The sequence below is a fragment of the Chelon labrosus genome (assembly GCF_963514085.1).
Source record: "Chelon labrosus genome assembly, chromosome: 18".
NCBI classification, from domain to species: domain Eukaryota; kingdom Metazoa; phylum Chordata; class Actinopteri; order Mugiliformes; family Mugilidae; genus Chelon; species Chelon labrosus.
Window position 1 is genome coordinate 1631976 of NC_140351.1, and position 27491 is coordinate 1659466.

The 27491-nt window shown below is 40.4% G+C and overlaps 1 protein-coding gene across 1 annotated transcript in view; it reads left to right on the forward strand.

Moving 5' to 3' along the window:
* The first annotated feature begins 5337 nt into the window (after window positions 1–5337).
* reck (reversion-inducing-cysteine-rich protein with kazal motifs) overlaps window positions 5338–27491 on the forward strand; it is a 52128-nt gene continuing 29974 nt past the window's right edge. Inside the window, exons 1-3 of the mRNA XM_084566547.1 lie at window positions 5338–5606; window positions 22996–23054; window positions 25595–25669. Coding sequence (XP_084422673.1) covers window positions 5534–5606; window positions 22996–23054; window positions 25595–25669 — 207 coding nt within the window. The 5' untranslated portion in view covers window positions 5338–5533. The remainder of the gene's footprint in view (window positions 5607–22995; window positions 23055–25594; window positions 25670–27491) is intronic.

Here is a 27491-nt window from a genome sequence, read left to right on the forward strand (position 1 = left end):
AGGTAGAACCATAAATACACCACAGGTACGTCATAAGTATGCTATAGCTCTGTCTGCCATGTACCTCCCCACAAATGTAACTTCACATCATGGCACTGCAGACCACAACAAGTGAAGTTCTGCCTCCCACAAACCATTTAATCTGACGTCGTCTTTCTTTTCTATGTTGCAGTGATTTGTTGTTCAGCATTTTTTATCAACAACTCCAACGTCATTTGGAAAAATTCCTAGATCCTGTCAGGAGCCGTGAGTTAAATTATGAAGCACCACAGAGAAAGTTTTATCCTCCACTTTCCTCAGAGCTGTTAATCCACCTAAATGAGGTTCGAGAAGTCTTTATTTGTCACATGTTTAATGTTTTTTTACCACAAACTCAACACCCTAGCCACATCCTGCACCAGTCTACCCACTGAACACGGAGAAGCCAAACTGATACCAAGCCTCCATCAAAGACAACAGGACACCGAGCACGCCCTAAATGTTAGAATAAGGGCGTGTTACAGGGATTATTGACTTCAATGTAATTACATATCAAACAGTAATGCTTCACTCTATTTAACCTAAAAAAGGAAGCACATTACTCTCTTCATATAATAAATTACAGTACTTTGCATATAATGCACCAACCAGAGGACATCGTACCGCTGGAGATGAATCTATTTAAATGATTTAGAACCACTCCATCTGGTATGGATGGAGTGGTAGTGGTGGTGCAGCATCAAAAGAGAAAAATTCCAGTTTTAAAATCCTCTCCAAAGTGTAGCCAAACCCTAAAAATGTTGTGGTACAACAATGAGCTGGGCCCTGCAGCCCAGATGAGCCGTGTCCTCCTCCACACAACCTTAAAGAAAAGCTGGACTGGTAGTTTTCCATTTGACAAAAAAATAAATCTTTCTGGCTATATGTCAGGAGAAGGTCATGGGCTCACGTATAGTGGATTTGCCTCTGACTCCAAGTGTTAAGATCAGGAAACTCTACTCATGGTCAGGACTGGAGCTGGGTCTAGTTTCACGCCACAGGATTGGGAAATTAACGGAAGTTTGTTTTACTCTTTATTTAAACACATTTGTTCCTAAAACAGGACAAACAATGCACATGTGGCAGCACAAAGGACCACGCAAGACTAGTGTTGCTAGAAACCAGGTTTGGTGGTGAGGTTGTGAGCCACAAAATCAAAACAATAAGCTAAAACAGGCTGATAATGTGTGTAATTTGAAAGTCAACACTTGTTGTCAAACTTCAAATATTGATGAGGGAGCCGTTAAAGAATAAAATGATTAACTAGATACTATGACTCCTGTGTTATGTTTTAGCTCCTGTCAACCATTCAGAGCTAAATCGGTTTTCTTGTGTGTTATGGTGCCTGGTCTGGTCTAGGTGGGTGCTACATGTCTAAGTAACATCCACACCAATGAATGCCAGGTCCAGAAGTTTCTCAGCAGAACATTGAACTGTCACAAGATGGTTTAAATGTTGTTCACTTCTCCTGGCAGCAGTCATAATGTTGTGGCTGATCGATGTATAAGCAAAGTGAACTTCTCATACCTCCACATACATATACAGTACTACTTTAAAAGTGTTTGCAACCCTGCATATAAACGACTCAAAACATCAGCTGATTTTCACACAAATCAAAACTGGAAATAAAAAAGAGACAGTCCAAAGTGCATCTCTCCTTTTCTTTCTGATAAAACATCACCACCTCTTTAAAAGCTCTTATGTCTGTAAATAAATAAAAGAAGATGTGATGATGTTTTTCATTAAAACGTCAGCCGTGCCGGATAGATGGTTTCTCTTGATGCCACTTTCACGGTCATTTCAGCTGTAAGCTACATTATTAGTTTTGCCAGTGATACGGCCTCATTAATAACTGACAGCAGTGAAATATGTTGTGTTAGGATGGGCGCTGGAATAAGATACAGCAAAAAGCAGCGCATTGTAGTAGCCTGTCATGTATTTAAGTGAAAGGACTATCTATCATCCCAGAGGGCCTCAGTACATCTGTATGAACACATGATTCATTCTCCTCCCTGCCGCCGGCGGGGCCCTCTCTCCAAAGGCCCCTCATTCATGCCCTGTCGACAACATGATGTAGCCGCATGGGCCCAGAGCGCTGACTCTGGCCCCTGAGCAGCCTCCTCCATCACGACCTTTGACCCGTCACAAAGGAGGGTGTCTCCCTGGACAGAGACTTCCCTGCTGTCTGACGGCTGTGCAGCACAAAAAGACGCCTGGCCCTGTTGACACGGACATTAGAGGGGACAAAGAGGGGACAAAGAGGGGACAGGCTGGGAGCCCCCCCACCATGGAAAGCAACACTTCCTGCTTCTGGAAGGGTTTGTTGAAAGTGACCATTTCTGTCTTTAATGAATGGTTATCTTCTCATGCTGACATGTTCAGCTTAGACCAACAGTGGTCGTATTATATTAGTGGTGAATACAGTTCTCACATTTTGGGCTGATATGGTGAACGTTTATTTTAAATGTATTCAGATTTACAGTCTTTGTCTTGTAGAGGGACTGTGTCAAAATTTACATTTTTTTAAATTTTATTTTTCATTTTAGATAAAACAAATTTGTTCGAAAGTTGTATTTTTATGAAACTGTATGTGTCAAATAATAATGATAATAATAATAAAGACTTGCAGCCACCGCAGGAAAAATATAATACTTTTACCTTGTGTGCTGTTTTACTGTAGTACTTTTTTACCAATGGCTGCAGGTACAAAAATACATTTCAGGGTGCATCGTACTATGTATAACCGTGCATGTGACAAATAAAATCTATCTGATCTGATCTGATCGTACAACAGTTTGTGATTTCAATAGATCTATACGATTATTTTCCTCAATAATAAAGTGATTGTTGTAGAAATGATTAGAAAATAGTGAAATGTAATGTCATGTAATCAGCTGTAGCCTGGAGGCCAGACCAACTCCCCCTACTAATGATTATTTTTGTTTTTAACAGCGACACACACTGTTAAATACTCCCAGTGTGTCTCCTCCAAGAAGGCCCAGATTTGTCCAAACTAGAGTCTCAGACTAAAACCAAGTAGATTTGTGTTGATCCAAGGAGAATGTGACCAGAACAGTTTAGTCAGTAGCAATAGTTTCTACTTTCCAGTCAGTACTGTCATTGCTCTGGACTGGATTTCATCTCTGGACATATGTTAGTTGCTGTGCTGTGTTGTCAGACTGACAATGAATCAATGAATCTGTTTTTAACGTGTTCACACATGAAAAGGATCAGACGCTGGAAAGAAGAAACTCTGACTCTGACAAAGTAGTTGTTGCTCTTGTCTGTGTTCATCTAAAACCTTTAGAGTTGTGCTAGTTCTCATTTGAAGCTTCAACTGAACTAAGAACCAGGAAGAACATCTCAACAACAAGTTAGAACAGATGATTAAGATCATTTAGGAGCTAAACACTGGAACAGAGTCAGATGCTGGAGCTTATTTTACCTTCATTTAAGATGTTTCATCTTTGCTGGATGTCAGTTGTTGCATCGTAGTCGTACCTGTCACCTGAACACCATGGAGCTGAGTTATTTTGTACAGCTAAGCGCCTCTGGTTTCTTTGTACTGGTTGTAAAACAGCTCATAAACTAAGCTTTATTTGAAGTTGTTATTGCAGAATACAACATTTTTAGATGTCATGTACTTAGATCTGCCCATTTTTATGGCGACAAACCATTAAAGGACTGGGTATTGATGTTGACTGTCAAACTTTGATATTTTGCAATACTCAGTATTTCTCCACCAAAATGTTGTCAACATCTGTGACAGTATGTAAACACTTAGGTATTGAAAGTTAAAGATAATGTAATTTAACCAAATGAATAAATGACAGAGAGCAGTTGAGATCATCCCGATGGTTCTATCCTCTGATAAATGGCTTATTTAATGATTGTTGTGTTTGTTGAGGCGTACTGGGATGGATTCCAGATCTTATTTGTGTCTTAATGAGAATAAGCTGCTGTGAAAGGACTAATGAATTACTGGTGAAACACTGATGCTTGGTTCACTTCCTGCATTGGCTCTTCCTCTGTGTGGTCATGATACAGCTTTACTGAGAAAACGCTTCAGTTCTAAATTAAGAGGAATCAAGAGATGGGGCAGACCTCAAGTTTTCCAGGAGTTTGTTCAAGACAAGTGGAGCATAAAACCTGAACGCTGCTTCTTTATGTTTGGTTTTCATGGTGAGCAGACTCGTCCAAACCAACCGAGCAAGCGGCAGATCAGAAACGTGTTCTGGCCCCGAACCATCGAGTAAGTCCTGAAAGTAGACAAAGAGAACGCAATCAAACACATGAAACAGAAATATACTGCTTTGTGTTTGTTTATCCAACAAAATGAATCACCAGTCTTCTGTCGCGTCCACATGATGTTTAGAAATGTTCTTCTTGGAGAGCAGTGTCTTTGTCCATCACACCATGGTTGTTCAGTGGATTCATCAACATTAACATCAGCCAATGAGAGAGAGGCCTTTAGCTGCTTAGAAGTTCCCCTGGGTTCCTCTGGGACCTCTCAGACTATTATGGAGTGATCTTTGTTGGTGGACCACTCCTGTCGTCTTCAATCTGTCTGACTGTGGATTATTTGTGGGTTCCAAACTCTTTAGAGATGGTTCTGGAACCTTTTCCAGCCTGATGAGCAACAACAACTCTTTCTCTGAGCTCCTCAGAAAGCTCCTTTGTCCACAAACATGTGTTGTGAAGATCAGACTGAGACAAATCCCTGATTTATTGAAACTAAACCAGGAACTGAACCACACCTGAGTCTCATTACATTGATGGAAACACTTCTGGACACATGGACTCTGATTGGATCCTGGAGGAGCAGGAGTAATACCGGTGTATTTGACTGAATAAACAAAGCACAATATTCCTGTTATTTTAATTGTGTTCTATTTGTCTTGTTTCAGGTCTTTATGTTAAAACCCGCTGAAGGGTTTGAGTCATTTTTATGTGGAAATGTAGAAAAGCATGAGGCATTAAATAGTTCACAAAGGAACCCAGGGGAACGTCTCCCATTGTCTAATTTTCATGAATCCACAACCAGTAGAACACAATAAACAAACACAAAAGCATACTATTTGTTTCATGTGTTAGTTTGGGTTCTATTTGTCTACTTTCAGGACTTGTCTTGAGTAATTTTATTTTTCAGAAATGTAGAAAATCAAATGTTTTCATTACATTATGTTTTCGTCACGCTAACAAGTAGAGAACTAAAATAAAAAAGCAGCCTGTGTTATATTTACACTACCGCTGGTTTCTTTATTTTCAACATCTGCTTCTGTCGCCGCCGTTACTCCGGCTCCGTTCTGCGCAAGCGCCGTGCGGTCCGAACTCTAAACCCGGGGAGGGGAGGGGGGGCTGTGGACGGACGCGGAGACACCGAGAGAGAGAGAGAGAGAGAGGGAGAGAGAGAGAAGGGGGACGTAGAGTTAACAGGGCTTCATGGACCAGCATGTCACAGCACCAGCGTCTCCTATGTCTTCTTGTCCACGATGCACTTTAGGATTTCAATAAGATGCGTGTGTGTTTCCAGATAACCAGCTTCCTCCTCGCCGTTAACTTTTACTGCCAGCCGCTGCGAGCTCAGGGTGAGTCTCCCGTTAACAGCCGTTAACTCATGTGTTCATGTTTTAGTTTTTAATTGTCTGCTCTCAAACTTCGCCAATAAATGATTTAAAGAGCTCAAAGCGTGAAGCTTAAAGCCGTGTTTACGCGTCGGTGGAGACGAACTTGTTGATCCGGTGACAGCTTCTGCGTCCCGATGGCCCGATTTACTACGCGCTGGTGTATCTGTGCCAAACTCCATTCAGAAATCTTACTATTTAACATTCTCTTGTGCGTTAGCGAATTCAGACACCACGAACACCGGGTATTACGTTTTATTTAGAAATTTAAAAATACTTTGTTGAATACGGGCAACTTAATTAACCTGGAAGCAGCTGTTTTTCTCAATAAAACCCAAACGTGTGTACTAGTTCACAGCGCTAGCTACCGCCCACCACTTAGTGTCTAGGTGTGAAAATATTGTGGGAATAACGGTACAAAAACACGGAAAAAAGTTGGAATTTTATTCATTTTAATCGCTTTGCCACAAGCCGAATTAAAGTGCTTATCTTAATGGTTTTAAAAAGCTGTATTTTTTTACGTATATCTTAGTTTTCTTTGTATTTAAGCGACAGCATCTATAGTCGGTCTATTTCCAGGAGGAACGTTAGCATGACGCTCCGTCCGTCCCGGGGAACAGGGAAAGTCTTTGAAGGTTTAAGGAGAGAAAAACACCGAAGTTTAAAAGAAACCATTTCCTTTTGGATTTGTTCCTGAACTTTGTGGCTTCTTATGTATATACTTGATATTTCTAAAGGCTGATTTGTTCGCCGGAGACTGACTGAGGAAAGATATCCGGGCATGGGAAGGAAAGATAGCGGATCTGGAAGAAAAGTAAAAAAAGAAAAAAGAAAAAAAAGGACCCGTTACCGCGACGGTTATGTCATTTTATGGACAATTTAACACGTTTTCTTGTAACTGGCGAATCTGCATAACTTCTAAGAATAACTTTTAAGCTGTTAATGATCAGCACAACCTACTATTCAATTCGGCATTCACAGAAACCCTCAAAACAGAGGTATTTTATTTAAACACTTCATGTTTTAAACGTTTGGCGAGCTATTCCCACGTTAAATCCTTCAAAAAAAACACCTCTGCAGTTTAACCATGCAGCATAATGCAAGAAATAATGTAAACAAGGAAATAAGTCAAACATGAGAATGAAAAGAGGTTTAGATGAATAGATCTTTTCAGGGTGCTAATGAATTGACAGGGACTTGTTAAAGGACTAAGTCAAACTCAGAGGTGAGGCTTTTTGCTGTAGGACAACTGGCCTTGAATTTACTTTCACTTGTTAATTGGCTGAGTAAACACGGAGCTGCCGCTTTGGTGCTCTAATGTCACATCTTTGGAGCCTCTCTGGTCGTGAGCTGTTGTCGCTCTTTAATATCATTTGGGTCGCTGTGTTTTATCTGAAGGGGCTCCACGGGGGCAGGGTTATAAATTGGTCTAACATGCTGCTGGGGTCCGTCTTTGATGTGTCGGTGCACATGGGTGCAGGATGTGGATTTTTCCTGACACATCTGTCCTGAACATGAAAGAAAACACAACTCTCAGATCCTCATTTGGGGTGCACATTGTCTCCCAGCGGCTTTTGTCCATAATAAAGGTCTCACAAACCCCCCCCCCCCCCAAAAAAAGTGGCCCAGGTGTGGAAAAATAGCACCATGTGGGGAAAAAAGAAGCGATGACTTCCTAACTCTTTACTTTGTGCAGGGATTCCACACATTTTTGTCCTCTGCCGAGTTTTTTGCGAAAGCTCTCGCTGTCGTTTTCTTTCATGTTGCCGTTTTGGTTATTGGAGGCTAGCCGTGAGAGAATGCATCTGGAACCAATTTGACTCTACAAAGCAGGAGGGGGAAGAGGAGGGACGTCAACGGCAGCCCTCCTTTTTTTTTTTTTTTTTTCCATGTCCACTGTGAGCAGACATGGGCCCCGAGTCCCGCAAAACCTAATTATAGTTTAGTGAACACAAGATTAAACTGTGGCACACACAGCTGAATGTCTTGGTATAGTGATCAGTGAATTAACTGTGAAATATGTTTTTCCCCTAAAAACAAAATAAAAAATAAAAGAAACATCCACTGAATTTATTTGGCTGACATTTTATCAGTCCTTTAGGAGAAATTAGAAGAAATGAGAATAATAAAAATAGAAATAATACAAAAAAAGTCGATTTTTTTATCCTGAAAACTGTTTATTTATTTGTTTTTTTCTGTGACTGAGATCGTTTCCCGGCTCAGATCTCTGGAGGCTCTCAGTTCAAAGCCCTTTGCTCTCGAAGGCAGCATCCTCATAGTCGTGGCTCATAAACAGACAAATCAGAACAACAGGAAACTATCAGGGTCCAGCCCATGATATGTCCAGGTACACTTAATAAAAAGAAGCATTACATGCACCTACTGCTACTCTCTCAAGTCTTTAATCAACTTATTCTTAAAAAAAGTCAACGCCATTTTTTTGTTAAAACAAGGAACGTTTCTAGTCTGAGAATTTATATTTTATTCTATTTTATCTGATTTAATCACAAAAAAATCTATTTTTTTCAGAAAAGCAATATTAAAACTAACTTTTTTTCTTAGCCTAGCGTAGCCAGACTGAGTTCTTATCAGATTATGAGTCTAGTGATGCGCAATTTGGATTTAATTATGGGGCGTGTTTCAACCGATACGGAGGAAGACTACTTCTGCATGCAACTTTACAGTCCTCGTCCTTGTAAACAAATTAAACTCCATGGTGCTCAGATGGCGTCTATGACTACTGTCCATCATCACATTAAGCCCCGCCCTCAAACGATCTGATTGGCCTGGCTGAGATCAAAATCAGTTCCCAACAGAGAGACTCCAGAACAACTTTTTACCGCAAAAAAAAACAAAACTAAAACTAAATCCTAATATTTCAAGCCGACTAATTAAAAACAAAACATGATGTAAAACGGATGAATGAACAAATTAGTGACTCATTAGTGACTCCACCACCCAAAATATCTCTTGTTCAGAAGAAGATTTAGCCACTTTATTAATTAAGTGTTAAAGCTGCTGTTTGCTTGAAGCATTTTTAGCTTTTATTTCTATTGTTAGGCTAAATATGACACAGCAGACTGCACAAAGTAATTTGGGTTTTGTTGAAAGAATTATTTTTTTGCAGTATGCATAATTTCATGAAATTATAACCTATATTAATCTTCAGATTATACTGACTCCTCGTCTGAGGTCTGAGACGATCTACAACTGGATGTAACTTACTTTCATGTCCCTGTCTGAAGGAATGAATCAGGGTGAAGACTTATTATTATCATATTATTTAAAAACAAACTTTTAAATTAATTACTTCCATATATCACACAGCATCTTTGCAGCTCTTTTTCCACTGATTGCCTAAACTCCAGATAAAATCAGTCTTTGCTCGTTGCCTGGCATCACATTGAGGATGACCCATACAGAAAAGCACACAGGTTATATCCTGACTGTAGACGTTAAATACCAGTTTGCTCACCATACACCAGTGCACTCGCTGAAGTAAACTGTTTTAAATGCAGCTCACTAAAACTATAAATGACTTCTCTCATATTATTCTCATATTTTCCTCTTAAATCCACTGAATACAACACAAAGTACGCACTAATAACAAAAGGTTCACATTCAGTCAAGGGAGTTAGTATTGTCTGAGTGGTTGGCCCCGTAGCCATTCTGCTGAGTAGAGATAAATAAAGCACTATTCTAGTATAATTACATTTTCTGTTCATTTCCTAGAGGCCTTCTTCTAGTCCCCCTTTCTATTATGTTATGTACACAGTTTGGTTTTTTGAATATATTTATGTCTGAGGCCAGCCCCTGAAAAAACCTGTTGAGAAACAAATGCTTTTCCAAAACTCTGTCCCACTACAATTCAATTAACTCATTTTATACAAATCAATTAAATTTAATTTGAACGGACTGCAGCTGGCTGTTTGTTGGCTTGTCTGTTCTGGACCTGGCAGAAGGCAGATCTGTAATTGCTCGTTGTTTTGAAGAAGGAAATCATGCCTTAAAAATCAAATACACTGATCAGCCACAACATTAAAACCACTGACAGGTGAATGTCCTACTCATCTAGACGTTGTTGCAGAGTCCAAGCAAGCAACACAGTGCTCTCCGCCACAACAAAAAAACACAACAACAACAACAAAAAAAACAGTTTAGGAACCACTCGAGGAGCCCAAGTTGTTGACTGGGACACGCAAATACCCACATCTAAATCCCATCAACAACAGAAACCACATCACAGCTCACAAGAAACAAAGAATCTGCTAATGTCCCAGAGCCAGACACCACAAGACACAACGGGACGTCCTAACTTCATGGGTCAGAGCTTTTCCAGTGGCACATGGGGCACCTACTTGATTTTCTGCAGGTGTTGTTGATATTGTCACTGATCAGGGCATGTTTTTCTCTACAGATTTTTCCAATCAGTCCAAAGTACAAATCTGTAACAGTTCAGACTAGGTACTGAACTTTTCATATGGGAACCAGACTAAATGTTTGGAACACTGAGGCAGAAATAGAAGAAATAGGAACTTCTGAGTCTGAATGTCTCAACTTATTGGTCCCGTTCACATCCATCCTGGGCATCGGATCCGAGGTGACAGGTGTGAACACACTCAGGACGTATTGAGGACACATGTGACCTCCTTCCTTTAGTAGTGTGAACACACAATGAGTCCTGGGTCACATTAAAGACCACCTACTCAACAGGGCTGTATAAATAATAACGAGTGCCCAAGTCGTGACGCAAACACAAAAAAACAACGCTGTTCATGGTTCTGAAACAGCAGTAGATAGAGATCCATTAGACACAGTAGATGTTAAAATATTCTTCTGAGTTTCTTCACATCCAGCGAAACTGATCAGATCTGAAGAGCTGGATGGAGACACATGTTAATACCATCTACATTACATCTGTCTCACTCTTTTCTTAACCTTTGTTTATTCAGGCAAAGTGGCTGCTCTTTTCCAGTGACGCCCTGTTTTACATTCACACAGTTAAAGGGAGGAAAGGGGGAGGAGGAGGGACGGTACCCATGTTCTAGTCCAGGGATGTGATCCTCTAACATTACAACGGAGCAAACAGTCTTAATAGGATTTTCTGTCTGGCTTTAAAGAATGTTTTTGACATTCGCAGACCGAACTCTGGATTGGAAATAAATCTCAGTTTTATTGGTTCAGAATCATTGATCATTTGATCCAGTCATTTTGCAGTGTGTGCCAACCCCATTAGACTACCTGAATCATTTATGTTATTCATAAGGAAATGGAAATGGACGTCAGATTTCCTGCTCTTTAGTTTATGCACCTCTCCCATTGGTTCATTACCTCCCCGCTTTCCCTTCTTCCCTCTCATGGCCTCCTCCCTCAACCCCCCCATCCTTTCCTAGCTCCATGTGGCCATATGTGCCTCATTTAGTCATTTCCCATTACACTCACTCACAGGATACAGTGTCAGGTCTGCGTCCTCCTTTGATTCTGCTAATTGAATATGAAATGAGTGGGCTGGACTTGCTCTCCACCATCTGAAGGTGTGTTGGACGTCTGGTCCTCCTCTGATTGGATTCAGGTGGAAGATCTCTCTGTTACCCAGGAACACACCTGGTCAGCATGTGGCGAGGTTACTCCTTACATAATCATTCACTCACATACACCGGAAAGAGCTGCAGCTTTCCCAACATGAGATGCAAAGTTTCTCCTGTTTCTGTTTCGCTACGTAACGTCAGAAACTTTTTATGTGTCTTACTAGGGATGTCTTGATCCGTATCAGGGCTGATCCTGGTATTTTTAAAATCATCAGATTGGTATTGGGCTTCAGTCAAACCTGATCTTTAGTAGTTAGTTGTTTTAGGTCTGCCATAAACTAAAACAATGTTCCTGTAGTGTCAAAACATCTTCTTCTTCTTGTGTTTTAATGATGGTTTGGCTAGTGTCAATGCTGCCAACAAAACGAAGAAGAAGAAGAAGAACCAAGATCATGTGTCTAAACATTTCTGCTGTTTTGTCCAACAAGAGTCAGTAACTAGTGTAATGTGGATGTTTGGTGAGGTGGAAGTAGTTCATCTAGTAGATCATCTAAACTGAAAAATCTTCCAGAGAGGGTTAGGGAGTTTATGGCAGCGTTGGATGACCAGAACATTTCTGGAGTAGAGAACACAAGGTACCAGCTACCCTCTCCACACTACATTAACTTTGACTGAAAGATTTATTGGACTGAATCCAGTCCACTCTAGGAGAAGACAAGGAAGACAAGGAAAGACTTTAGGAAGACACAGGAGACCAACTCTAGGAGAAGACAAGGAAGACAAGGACAGACTTTAGGAAGACACAGGAGACCAACTCTAGGAGAAGACAAGGAAGACAAGGACAGACTTTAGGAAGCTACAGGAGACCAACTCTAGGACGTTTAACATCAGATCAGGACTCAGATCAATCGATACTAAATATTAAAAGATCGGCGTTGGTGCACCAGTTTAACCCTGTGTTTAATATTATGTTTGAGAGCAACACTACACACAAATACAGTAACACAACTTCCCCTCGGGGCCTCGGGGTTCTGAAAAAGTCGCCCAGTCCATTACAGGAGAGTTTGTGAGTCTGTTCATGTCTCTCACAGATCATATTAGTTCTGTGTCAGGAAGAAGTAAAAGCTCCATTCATCAGTGTCACTGTCAGCGTGGTTTGTTTGAAGTGTCTCTAAAGAGAGAAATTTTGTTGAACCACAAATGTTTCTCATTGTCTCAAATGTCACCAGATACCAGAAGTTCACTCAGTTTACGCTGATGTCTTACTCATGGGACAGGGATCACTGTCAGATCTGATTTAAGTTATGTTCTCTGAAGAGTATTAAACGCTGCGTGGTAAATAAAATGTAAATAGTTGATTTGCTTCTCTTCATGCGTGAAGCATTTCTTGTTGTTCTTGACCAAACATGTTCCGTGGATTATTACTCAATAGCCGGCTCTTTATGGCAAATGTCAATTAATCAGTGCACAGGAAGTGACCTCTGACCTTGACCCATTAACCCCCCACCCCCACCCTCACCCCAAGAGAGTATGCAGTGGCTTTTAAGGAATGCAGGAATTAGAGTAGTGGCATTCAAGAGGCTTCTCTTCTCCGTCTACATGTGTTTGTTTGTGTTCCTGCTCACGCTATGAACGCTGAAGTCTTGTTTGTTATGATTCAGTAGTTTTTTGTCAAACTAACAATTTTCAAATTGGGCTCTTCATTGGAAAATATACATAGTCACATCATGACTTTAGTAAATATAAAATTGAAATAAACTGCAGCAAGATCACATTCAAGTCTGTCTTAAGACAAAACTCCTTTGTCACATGTGTATTGGACATAGTTTGGTAGGTCGGTGTACTGTTTGGTATTTCAAGTTTGTTTTCAGACTCTAAATCATTTGTTGTTGTTTTTATTTAGCAAAGCAAAAAAAAAAAAGAAAAAGAAGGGAATATGAAGAATATGTTGTTTACAGCAGTCAATAATTTTGTAGCCCTCTAGGACTCTAGAGGTATCTGGTCATCCGAATTTATCTCTGAATTTGGGGAAGAACCATGTTTATTTAGTGCTCAGCATGATGGCACAAAACAACACCAGTGCTGTTCATGGTTCTGAAACAGCACTAGAGGTCCATTATAAATTAGGTGCAACCTGAGTTTGGTGCCGGTCTCTAAAATAACGTCAGGGTGGAGATCAGTACGTAATAAAGTGTGCTGAACAAGTCCTGATGCACACACAATAAACAGCTCTGTTCATGGTTCTGAAACAGCACTAGAGATCCATTAGAGACAGTAGATGTTCAGATATTCTACTGGAGTTTATTTACATAAAGAGAAACTGAGATCAGATGTGAAGAGCTGGATGGAGACAGTTAATACCAGGTGTGAACACAGGAACTAAAAGCTGGACACTTGTGATCAGATGTTGATTCGAGGTCTGAACGGGGCCCATAAGTTCTGCTAGAAACAATTTCCTGTAGATAAATGATTGTAGGCCGAACAGATGCCTTGAAGGAAGGAAAACACAAGAAGCACATGTATTAGCATTAAACACTGTACCATGCTCCGGAAAATGGCCGCCAGTGGTGTCTGCAATTTGTAGTAAATTGGCAAAACCCACAGCATTGCTTTTAGCTGAACATCTGCTCTAATTCATTAGTTTGACTGAGGACCAGCTATTGGAACCAGATTTACAGATGGATATCTGCAAAGCCTGGTTTTTATGGAGCTGACTGTGTGATTAGGAATAAAACTTAATTATTTTTAGATTAATTGCATCAATTTATCTCCTAATGACACTTCTTTTCCACCCAGCACATTAAACAAATTAACAATTAAAATTTTCTCTTCAACAACAAAAACAGGGGGTTTTGCCAGTTGTTAGTTTCCAAATTAAATTTCCATCTTTAAAAGGTTTAACTTGGTGCCCTCTGAAACCTGCAGATGTCCTGAATGAGCGCCAGGCTCCATTATGTCCACCCTCTCCTTCCATACAAACACACACACAGGAAACCGGCTGGCAGGAAACCCAGAGTAATGTTACATTTAAATAGAAGGGGGTGCTCTGAAATTCCTCTCCTTATCGTCCCTGCAGCTGGCTCACGGTCACAAGCGTGGCGGCTCGTTTCAGTTTGTTTGTCTTAAGTTGAAAAAGGGCTTTTTTTTTTCTACGCTTGTTGAAAGTGGGGAACTGGCTCTGATGGCTGGCACTACTGAAAATATAACAGTGTGGAGTGACAACCACTTTGGTTTTCTCAGTTTTTTACTCAGTTCTTGAATTGTGTGTTTCTATGTCTAAATGAATGGAGCACACTTTCACAAATTACAAATTCAGCTTGCACATGAGTAGTACATGAGTAACCTGGTTGGACATTGTTAAGTAGGGTTGTCCCGAGTGTTTGCCCTCCGATCGTATATCGATCTGATCCTAAATGTCCTAGAGTTGGTCTCCTGTAGCTTCCTAAAGTCTTTCCTTGTCTTCCTTGTCTTGTCCTAGAGGTGGTCTCCTGTGTCTTCCTAAAGTCTGTCCTTGTCTTCCTTGTCTTCTCCTAGAGTTGGTCTCCTGTAGCGTCCTAAAGTCTGTCCTTGTCTTCCTTGTCTTCTCCTAGAGTTGGTCTCCTGTAGCTTCCTAAAGTCTTTCCTTGTCTTCCTTGTCTTCTCCTAGAGTGGACTGGATTCAGTCCAATAAATCTTTCAGTCAAAGTTAATGTAGTGTGGAGAGGGTAGCTGGTACCTTGTGTTCTCTACTCCAGAAATGTTCTGGTCATCCAACGCTGCCATAAACTCCCTAACCCTCTCTGGAAGATGTTTCTCCTTGACGCTGTCTCCAGGAAACTTTTCTCTTCTTTTAAACGTTCAGTGTTTGTTGTTGTTGTTTGAGTGCAGCCTTTGACAGACCACTGAGTGGACTCCATGGATTCTGTTTAGATGATCAACTACTACCACCTCACCACACATCCACATTGCACAATTTACAAATTTCTGTCCGACCGATTTTATTTTCCAGAGTAAAGCTCTTCCACACAGCAGACATGTTTAGTCACGTGATTCCTCTTCTTCTTTTTCGTTTTTTTGGCATCTTTGTTAAAACGGAAAGACGAAGAGGAAGTTTTGACGCTACAGGGACGTGGTTTTAGTTTCCGGGAGACCTAAAATAAATAACTACAAAAGAAGTTGGCTGGATCCTGATAACGATTCGATCATTTTAAAAATGCCTGGATCCGCCCCGATACTGATCAGGACATCCCTAATCTGCATTTAGGTTATATTCTTTGAGATGCAGACGTGGTTGTTTTTTTTATTAGTAGGATTTTACTGATAGACACCGATATGTAAACTCTTGAGGTTGGATAAGAGAATCCTTTCCGTTCTCAGCTTGAGATTTATTTTATGTTATTTCCTCACTCCACAGAAACCACAGCAGTGTTTTTCATCATAGACCAGACATTTCTCTCACCCCACACCGCAGTCATGGTGCTACAGCTACATTCACCAATTCAATCCATTTTACACCACATTACATGTCTCCATGGGCTCCGCTGAGGGCTTTAAAAGTTAATGTAGAATACTTATTGGTTTTGCCAATCAGATGATTCCTGTTTTCTTCTTCTTAGTTTCCATATAATGCTTTCTTCTCAGTCTGAGATGATGATGATGATGATGATGGTTGTTTAGGATTCCTAATACATCCTCTGGTGAACACATGCATGCCTCTACGGTGTTGTTTGTTGCATGAAGCTCTGATTTGACCTTCAGGTCATCGACTGATCTGATTTGCAGGCAGGACACAGAGACACAATTTACAGGTCGAGCCATCCAACATGTTTTCTTATTGCCATGTGAGTGACGGCCTCTCTCTGTGTTATTTCAAACCCCCCACATAGCTTTGTTTTTCTTCCAACACACTCTTATCATCACAGCTCACAGTTAGATACCCCCTAGTGTTTTTTAGTAACACCCCCTCACAGCTGGGCCACATGTTCTTCCCGGAGAGATGTCAGGACTCAAATTGATGTATGCGTTATCTTTGTGATTAAGTTTGTGAGTTCAGACCTCACATTAACATCCTTCCATGACGATCTGATCACAAGTATCCACCTTAAAGCACAGGTGTGAACACACCCAGGACACATTCAGGTAGCATTTGAGAGATCTGGTCTCGGTCCACATGCGGAGGTGGTCTGGGACACATGTGACCTCCTTCCTTTGGTAGTGTGAACACACAGTGAGTCCTGGGTCACATTAAAGACCACCTACTCAACAGGGCTGATCTGAGGAAGAGGAGTTTAACTCATTCATTCAACCACTAGTAGAAATGATCACATGAATAAGTCACGTCTCATCATGTGGTTAATTACTGATGTGATCATGTTGATGTATCAGGAGCCGTGTGGAGTTCAGTTACATATTATCTCAATAATCTCTGGTGTCTTTATTCCCTTTATTACCAGAGATTACAGTGCGTATGGAAGCTTCCAGGGCTGGAGTTAGAATATGAGTTTAGTGCAGGTCTCTAAATAACGTCAGGACGGAGATCAATAAATAGATAAAAACTTAACATTCTTGGTTCTGAAACAGCAGCAGAGATCCATTACAGACAGTAGATGTTAAAATATTCTACTGGAGTTTATTTAGATCCAGAGAAACTGAGATCAGATGTGAAGAGCTGGATGGAGACACATGTTACCAGGTGTGAACACAGGTAATAAAAGATGGACACTAGTGATTGAATGTTAATGTGAGGTCTGAACAGGGTGACTACTGAGCAGTGTTCGAATTATACCATGAGCTTCGGGGGGTACCGCTATTTTGACTGGTGACGTCACTCTCCATTTTATATAGGCTAACACACACGATTTCACACTTGTGGTTCACAGTCAATTTTCCTTCGAAATACAGGTCATATGACTGTGGCTGGCTGGCCGACAAGGTAAAAACAACTAATCATACTAGCAAGCACAATGCACCCTACACGTTATAGGAAGGGTTGAATTCGGGCACGGATAAACACTGTTTCACGGTGCGCCCCGTGCGTAAAATTGTGCGCCACAGTCAAAAAATATTTTTCGGTATGGCAGTGCAATGCAAACATGGAAATGCATACAGACCAATAGCACAGATTACCGAAATGTCAAACACCCGACTTAAATGTAAAATCCAGAATTATTAACAGATGGGCTACAGAAAAATTCAAAGATTCAGCCACTTACTCTTAATTTCGCACACACCAGCGCCTGCGCCCACACCCAGTAGGCTACGTACGTTTGACAGCTAGTGAAGAACCATAGCAAACAACTGAACGTACTGAGAAATGGTACATCCCAATGGGGGTGAGGGTTTGAAAATCGTATTTCATTAGCTTATTTCCTGAATTGATGTGATGGTAATACTGCATTTAAATACATACAATTTTGGAAAGGCTAACATTATATTTTATTAAAAAAATTTCAGTACCCCCCCAAACTATTATTTTCATCTACTTTAGGGGGGTCTAAGTCTCATCTAGGGGAGTCAGACCCCCCCAATACCCCCCGTAATTCGAACCATGCTACTGAGTGACTACTTTACTGGAGCAACACAGCATCTAATCATGTCTTTGTAAAGGATTTTATAACATAGCTTTTGCTAAATTAAGGAGATGGTTGCAAGACTATTTGTGCAGTTCACCAAGTAGTCAAGAGATTCAGCACTGGCTGTGTAGGTTACATGAGAATAGATAGATAGATAAGATAGATAGATTTACAACCAACAACCAAACAACCATGTGCAAATGTGCAAAAACAATAGTCCAGAGTGTCATCAGTCACACACAGACAAGTTGCAGCAACAGGCGTCTGCCTACAACGGCGCCGAGATCATTTCTAGACTGGCAGTTTAATAAGATGAATGCATTTGGAGACGGTAATACAGGCGTGCAGCAGAGCTCAAACATGTTTCAGTTGCATTTGCTTTAGCTCTGCTTTGGGGATACTCTCCGACTTTGACGACTTCTTTGAACTTTTTAGACGTTTCCCAGATGAGCTGTACGTGAGAACGCAGATGTCTGAATCCCATTAAATGGACTGAAAGTTGTGACTCAACAATATTTAGGAGCTAGTCTAGAGGAGCGGTTCTTCATGGCCAGCGTACGAGGAGCAGTAAACTGTAAGGTGTTTGTCTGAATGAAGGGGATTTGCTGCTCCGTCCTTCATTCCAGACACTCTGAGTTTAACAATGTAGCCCAGAGAGGGGAGTTCTTGTTCCTGTTGTGTGCCAGAATGGGGCCAGTGCTCATTAGCAGCCGACCAGGGGCCTCGTACTGTACATGACTGAATGGCCTCCATCGGCCCTCCCCCTCCATTATTATGTCACCTGCTATTGTTTTCTGAAAAGAGAGAGAGAGAGAGATTTCAGTTCATTCAGGTCAAAATGTTCACAATAAGAACTATGAAGCATTCGTAAATACTTCTAAAGCATCAGTCCTACATTAATAGACATTAGTAAACAGCTGATAAATGCAGTTATAAATCTCTAGAACAGGTTTAATACATGCATTTTCATACTTTACCAATGATCGGTTCATCATTTATAAATTAAATATTAAAGTATTTACAGACCTGTTAAATGTACATTTATTAGTCTTATTAATCACACATGTACTAATAGTTACTGAGTGTGTTAATAGATATAATTCATGATTAATTCAGGTCGTTATAAAACATTTAGAGGCTGTTAATGAACTGTTAGTGTGAGCTCATCTAAAGTGACGACTATCTGTGACTTTTAAAGCTTTAATAAAGGAGATTTAAACTTTAAGTGCCTTAATTAATCATGAATTACAGCAAGAACACATCTTTATAAACCATTTAACAGACACGTACTCTTAGTACACGTGTAAATAATAAGATGTAGAAATGAACATTTAAGTAGTTCATTAATCGTTTACACTTTCTAATTGATCTCATGAACCACTGATCAGTCCTTTGATATATTTAATTTATAAATTATAAACTAATCATTAGTAATGTGTGAAAATATAATTATTAAACAGATTATAGAAATTATTATGAATTAAGAATAAAACATTTATACTATTGTCTATTAATGTAGGAGAAGAAATATGACTATGTCTTTATTTTGAGTATGACCACCTACCTAAAGGACAATTTACCTAAAAAAAACAAAAACTCCAGTTTGGGTACGAAGCAGGTTTCAGTTATACATTAATTATTTCTGTGTCTTGAAGCTGCTATTCTTCAGAGCATCAAAGATGAGTGTAACAGCTCCAGTGATGGAATCCAGAAACTCTGGTGTCAGGCAGCTGAAGATAAACCACTGGAGGCCTCGCTCAGAGACACGGCACACACACACACACACTTGAATTCAGCCATGAACACGCTGATAAGCAAGTGTTATGGTTTTCATCGGCCTCTATCGGGCCTGTCAAGTGCACTCACTTTTCTTTCAAGTCTCATAATGCCTGCCAGCAGTGTAACAAAGGGGCTGCCGGCCGGCCGGCTGGTGGGGGCTCCGGGGACTCCAGGAGAAAGCTCCAAATAAGGACATTAACAGTCTCACGCATTGTTTTCTCAACCTTTTACACTAGTTTGAAATAATTACAGTGAATATATAACTTTAAATTAGTTTAACATTTAGTGTAGATTAAAAAAAGAAATGATTATCATGCAGTGCAGCTTTAAGGTTATGAGCTCATTGGTAATATTTAGGGATGTCCAAGTCCAGATCTGATGTTAAATGTCCTAAAGTCTGTCTTCCTTGTCTTCTCCTAGAGTGGACTGGATTCAGTCCAATAAATCTTTCAGTCAAAGTTAATGTAGTGTGGAGAGGGTAGCTGGTACCTTGTGTTCTCTACTCCAGAAATGTTCTGGTCATCCAACGCTGCCATAAACTCCCTAACCCTCTCTGGAAGATGTTTCTCCTTGACGCTGTCTCCAGGAAACTTTTCTCTTCTTTTAAACGTTCAGTGTTTGTTGTTGTTGTTTGGGTGCAGCCTTTGACTGAGTGGACTCCATGGATTCTGTTTAGATGATCAACTACTACCACCTCACCACACATCCACTTTGTAGAATTTACTGGCTGCTGTCAGACTTAATTTTCTAGAGTAAAGTTCTTCCACACAGCAGACACGTTTAGTCACATGATGTTGGTTCTTCTTCTTCTTCTTCTTTGTTTGTTTGGCTGCACTGATGCTAGCCAAACCACCATTAAAACATAAGAAGAAGATGTTTTGATGCCACAGGAACATGGTTTTAGTTTGTGGCAGACCTAAAGATCAGGACCAGTCATTTTTAAAATAAATAACCTCAAAAGATCTGCGGTACCTATCTGATCATCTTATAAATGCCTCAATCGGCCCTTTTTACGTCAACCAGCTATGATTGTTTGCCAAAGCTGAATAAGCAGCAACCGTAATGACTAAGATAAAGTAGGCTACAGCTATTAGGAGCTAGTGGAAAGAATTGCAGTCTAAAATAAGACGAGGCATACATCACATGACCACCATGACACCACAGTGTGTGTAATTACTCTAACTGCATAAAGGTGGAGCTCTTAGTGCAAGTTAAACAGCCAATTATTAATCTACAGAAACAGATCCATCAGAGAGATAGCAAGAGCATCAAGAGTGGCCAGAACTGCTTCGTACGCTCTGAGCGACATTAAAAAGCTTGGACATCCAGAGGACGGCAGTGACAGACGACCTCAGGATCCTCCCCACGGTGAAGATAAACCTCTTGAACAACACTTTCCAGGAGGAAGAGGAGGAAGACATGTCATTATTCAAGTCGAGCTTAAAGAAGATTTCAAGAGCGGGTTCACCACAAGGTGCAAACCTTCATAACCTGTTCATGATGATAAAAGGACCACATTACACTTTGATGGAAAGCACCCGGCCAGTCTTAGAGCAGCATTCTTTAGAAAGATGACGCTAAGATCAGCATGTACCCGAATGATGGAAGGAAGAAGATTACTGGAACAGCTCTTGATTTAAAACATTCACCAGTAAAAACACAGCGGAGGCAGAGTGATGCATGAGCGTGGACTTCAGTGGCACTGGGTGACTAGTGTTTGTTATTGACTGAACACACGACCAACACCCCTCAGATCAGATTCATTTCCCTTTATCACCAGAGATTATGGTGCGTATGGAAGCTTCCAGGGTTGGAGTTAGAATCTGAGTTTTGTGCAGGTCTCTGAAATAACTAACGTCAGGACGGAGATCAATAAATAATAAGTTTAGGTTCTTGGTTCTGAGATAACAGTAGGTAGCTGTTAAATATTCTACTGGAGTTTATTTACATCCAGAGAAACTGAGATCAGATGTGAAGAGCTGGATGGAGACACATGTTAATACCAGGTGTGAACACAGGTGATAAAAGATGGACACTAGTGATTGGATGTTAATGTGAGGTCTCAACAGGGCTCTTGTTCCTGAGACACTGCAGCAGTGAAAAACTGTGGAGTCTGAATTAAGTGATCTTAACACATCTCTGTAGGATCCCTGGTTGTAGGTTGTGTGTCGGCTTCAGTGTGTTGTTTTTTGTCCGTTTTGTCTGTTGTGTGTGTGTGTGTGACAGTGTTGTGAGTTCAAAGCTGATTCCGTTGCTGGAGGGTATCTTTCCACTCCACACTGACGAGTCCAGTTCAGCAACATTGTGGTGAGGTGTTGTGAAGTCCACACATGAGGGGTGGGAGCAGTTTGTTGACAGCAAACCGAGCCAAGTCGCTTACTGGAACCTCGGGGCAGGGCTGTGGTTTGGAGCTCTGCTGAAAGCCAACATCTCCCTGACTGACTGTCTGACTGACTGTCTGACTGACTGTCTGACTGACTGTCTGTCTGACTGACTGTGTGACTGTCTGTCTGACTGACTGTGTGACTGACTGACTGACTGACTGACTGTCTGACTGACTGACTGTGACTGACTGACTGACTGACTGTCTGACTGTCTGACTGACTGACTATTATTCCTGTTTATTATTTAAACGTAATTCTGCAGCTCTTCATGTTCATAAGACAACCACTTTAATTCCAGATGTGACTAGAGCTGGTTGATATAATACGTTTTCTAGATTTATCGATATATTTTCATACAAGATGTACGATAAAAGTACATATTTCATATTTTGCATAGTTTCTGTTGCGCTTAAACTCACTCTGTGGCCTATTTCTCCTCTAAACAGTTTGAGCACGACTTATATTTTGCCATAAAGTGTGGAATAACACCTCTTTATATATTTCTATGTCTTTTCATTTTACATTTTATTAATTGCACACCTGTGAGTATTTTATTGTGCAGGAAATAAATATCATTTATTTATTTTATTACTTTTTTTAAAATTTAATTTAAAGAGCATTTTTATTTGATTTTGTCAAAAGATTTACAGCCATTTTTCATGCACGTATCAAGCAGTCATTGTGGCTTTGACTTGGAACTTGAGAAATCCATATAGCCCAGCCCTAGTGGTGGGATAATTAATAATTATAATAAGTGACTCAAAGTTTTTTATGGAATCAACCATTGGACCATTGGACACAGTGGCACTTTAATCTCTGTTAACATATAATCTGCTTTGTTTAATCTACTGAATGTTTACAGTTATTTACCGTATACTTATAGTTGAATATATAGTTTTCTGTGTAAATTATTAAACCGTTTAAAAAAGAAATTCAACTTTCCATGAAGATGGATGCTTTCCATTTGGGACCCTCCTTTCCTACTGCTCAGACAAATTAAACTGTTTAAATTAATAATAATAATAGTAATAATAATAATGGTAACGCTCTATATTAAAACTAAAATGGTAAATATCATCGCTAACTTGACTTGTTGTGTCTTTGTCTCCAGATCCCGCCTGTTGCCAACATGCTGCAGAGTTGTCGCCTTGCAAAGAAGCTTGTGACCAGGTATGAACACACGCACTCATTCACAAACAAGCCCACTCCTCAGCCCATTATACTCGGCCTATGAATAGAGGGTTTTGATGGGGAGTTGTACAAAGTTTTTTTTTTTGTCTCATGAGCCTTTGAAGTGCAGAATAAAAGTTCTATCTCACCCCGTTTCAATTGGGAGCAGGTGACACTCGCTCCCCCCTCTCCCCCCCTCTCCAGCTATCTCTCTGAAGCCCTCATGTCCTTCATTATGGGGGAAAGAGACATAAAGGAAATGTGAAAGAGGCTTTTCTCTGGAAGCAACAAACAAGGCTGAGAGTTTAAACCTTGCTGCTGCTTTTGAAAGGGCGGATCGTGGAAGTTTGATGTCCCTTATTTTGGTTGACATCTCCGTTCTGCAAAGACAAAAAGTAAAAAGGGTGGAGGAACGGGAGGAACGTCCTAAAAGAAAGAGAAAGTGAAATAAAGTGATGAAAGATAATAACCTTTTAGAAGGATAATGGCTTCAAATGCCCTTTGAGATGGAAGGTGTGGTGGAGATCTCGAGTGTGTGGGTGTTTTTTTTTTTTTTTGGGAGGTGGGTGTCAGGCACACTTTGTAATCACCAGGAACCAGTTTAGCTCTAATAGAAGCTGCCTTGCGCCTGGTTACACCCAGTAAATGAGCGGTTCTTCACAGATTCTGGTGATTATATATATGGAGACGTTCAAAGAATCAATTAGTGGAGCAGAACAAAGATGCTAAAAGTGATGCTTGGCTTCTCCAAATCCTTGTTTGGTCTAATTTTGCTTCAGCTCCTGACCAGTGGAGTGTTGGAATCACGATGACGACGATGTATAGTCTGAGTCTCGTTAGAAGGTTTAATAAATCAGCACAGCACCAACGTTTCCGTTCATTTAAAATCTACCTGTGCCTTTTACCTCATTCAGTTTGTCCTCCCTACGTCCCACCCTTCGACTTTCTGTCCCTCACACTTGGACATTCTGTGGCCTAGACCACATTTAGACTGGAGGGCAGCCAGCAGAGAGCAAACCTCTGCCATTCCTGAATAATTTTCTTTGCATGCATCGCTCCATCTCTCAAACATCAATGGCTGTTTATCGTTTATCTTATGGTTTCATTTTCTCACAAAACCGAACAAGCACGAGTTTGTTTCCACGTTCCTCAGAAGAGATGAACGCGACGACTATGCGGCTGCAAACCATCAAGCATCTTTGGTATTCTTTGTCCATTAATTTCCACAGAAAGTGTTTTGAATTACCGTAAGAGTCTAATAGCTGTGGATGATGAAGATCCACAGAAACAATGAGTCCTCCCAGCGGTCTGAGCGTGTGAAGCTGTAAATCTCACTCACTTGGTTTCATGACTTCACACTTCAGCCAGAGACTATTGGCAGTGGCTGCATTCTCCCAGGATCTTGTCTTGTATGTTCACACAACGTTGACTCAGTGTATCCACAGACTTGGATGTCTTCTTGATGTGTGAGTGAACAAGTAATCTCAAGTACGTTAACCGTCACTTTCCCATGGCCTGAACACATTCCTCTCTGTGTGGAAAAACAACACGAGGCTAAAGGTGCATCAGTACATTCCTACAGTCCCGTTTATCAAAGGGATCCTAATATACAGAGTCTAGTGAACATGATCAGCTCCAGTGACTCAACAACTGTAATTCTCCCACTTTTAATTCTCATTTTAAATTATGTCATCATCTTGAGGACAAAGGAGTCTTTTGGAAAATTTAAACTGATGATATTCATATGAGGAATAAACAACTCATGATTGTAAATCGAATTACTTCAATATTTTCTAAGTCTCATTTTAGTTTATTTTCTCTTCAAAGCACAAGTTAATGTGGGCATGCTCATGTTTTGAAAATCATCTTGTTCGTAATATGCATTTCTTGGGCAAGTGTCCATCTTTTGTTACCTGTGTTCACACCTGGTATTAACATGTGTCTCCATCCAGCTCTTCACATCTGATCTCAGTTTCTCTGGATGTAAATAAACTCCAGTAGAATATTTGAGCAGCTACCGTCTCTAATGGATCTCTACTGCTGTTTCAGAACCATGAACATTAAGTTATTATTATTTATTGATAATAAATCAATCGTCCTGAGACCTGCACTAAACTCAGATTCTAACTCCGACCCTGGAAGCTTCCATATGCACCATAATCTCTGGTGATGAAGGGAAATAAAGACACATCACATCAATAATTAACCACATGATGAGACGTTTACCAGAATCTTTTAAAAGGCTCTCATTACTAATGAACAGACATGACTTATTCATGTGATCATTTCTACTAGTGGTTGAATGAATGAGTTAAACTCCTCTTCCTCAGATCAGCCCTGTTGAGTAGGTGGTCTTTAATGTGACCCAGGACTCACTGTGTGTTCACACTACCAAAGGAAGGAGGTCACATGTGTCCCAGACCACCTCCAGATCAGATCTCTAAAAGGCATCACTAGTGATCAGATATATCTGCTGGTCACACACTCACATATACATGTAATGTGTTATATTCATTCTGGTTTTTTGTTTTGTCCCACAGCTTGCCACTATAAAGAGTGAGTCACGTCTGAAGCATCTCCTCCAGAGGTTACCCAGTTACTGTCCAGAGGCTATGGTGAGCCCATTTACTTTACTATATGTTCAAATGTAAGCACTCACACACACATCATGTCGCTTTGTGTTGCATCAATAAAGGTGTAAACTAAGATGTATTTAACATTTGAATTAGGTGTTAATAACTATATATATTCAGGTGTCATGGTTCATTATTAAGTGCATCAGTTTTACAAACTCCTGAGTTATTTTAATAAACAGACATCTAAGCCTTAGTCATCAATTAACGTTGTGTCACAGCCTAAAAGACAACAATGACTTTTATAACAGACCTGTAACCAGTATTTATGTTTCGGTGCAACTTTGATCAAGTGTTATGTCCCGGTGTCTCCTTGTGTTGATGGAGGCCGTGTCTTGGCGAGTGTTAAGACAGAACAAGTATGAACTCTCTCATTAGACACACACCCAGGAAGTGAGTTGGTGGCTGTGGTTACCAGAGTACTGCAGCACCTGGTTAAACCACAGCCCTCCCTCTCACCAGGGCTGATTAAAAGGCAGAGGGGCTGGTGTGGTGCTGGTCTAGTCATTGTCCAGGCATCCATGCATTAAACCAAGAGTTTGACTTAGGAAACGTTACATGTCCGCTGTCATTTAAGCTTTTCAGCACCCAAATATATCAGTATATCACAATTCTTAAAATGAATGAATTATCAATCTCCACATGCGTCCCCATAAAGCTCTTCAGATCTGATCTCACTTTCTCTACATGTAAATAAACTCCAACATCGTTTGGGGTGCAGTAGAACGTTTTCACAGGTCTAATGGATCTCTACTGCTGTTTCAGAACCAAGAACAGAGCTTAAACTTGAATTATTATTTATTGATCTCCACCCAACACTATTAGCTATCCAGTAACAGTCACTATTTGCTTCTTGATTTAGTGCAATACCAAACCTGATATTGAATTTCAATGCTGTACTCATGACAGAAGTTAGCTGACTAGGCTGAAGCCACATTTTAACAGTCATTGAACTTAACTTGGGGGTTGTGTGAAACAGCTCGGCTCATCTTTTCACAGAAAAATCTTGGTGTGTGATATTCTCAGTCTCTCACTTGTGTTGTTATCCAAACTAATACTTCTTTACAATCACACCTGACACTTGGAACGCCAGGAATGACGAGACGTGGCATTAGGTTGCAGCAGGTTTTAACCAGCGTACATAAAAACCTCTTACATCAATATATTATAATACATGCCCATTGGCCGATATGACTGCATTGATTCAAACTTGTTCCTCCTGCAGCTTCTTGTTCAGTAAATATTTCCATCGTGGAACTGAACTCTTTTTATAAATCTCCTGTATACCTTGTTTCTCTAAAGGTCTTATCATTTTATAGAGACACCTAAATCATATTCCACACATTCATGGTAATAATAAGGATGCCACTTTTATGTAGCATGCAATGATATGCATCACATGTGAAGATACTAAATCAGCTCAAGTTAACTTTGACAGAGTCGTTGGGGCGACTGGGATTTGTGCTTTGGATGTTCTGAACTGCTTCATAATTCTTCTTGTCATGTTCTATCCTCGTTGGCCCCGGCCGTATCACAAATCATGTTTATGCTTTAAGTAAAGTCGCTGTTACTCCCCGGCCTGCCTCATAAATGATGCTGACGCCTGCTGACGGGAACCTTTGTTCCTCGGCCAAAAGACACAGGAGTAGTGTTAACAGTGACGTGTTAAATTTACACTACTCACCGTCCTGTAATAACACAGGAGCATGGAAGGATTATTTTTCTCTCTCTCTGCCACACGTCTTTTTCCATGTCTTTCTCTGCTTTACAATATGCGTCTCTGCCCTGTTACTATAGGCAGAGG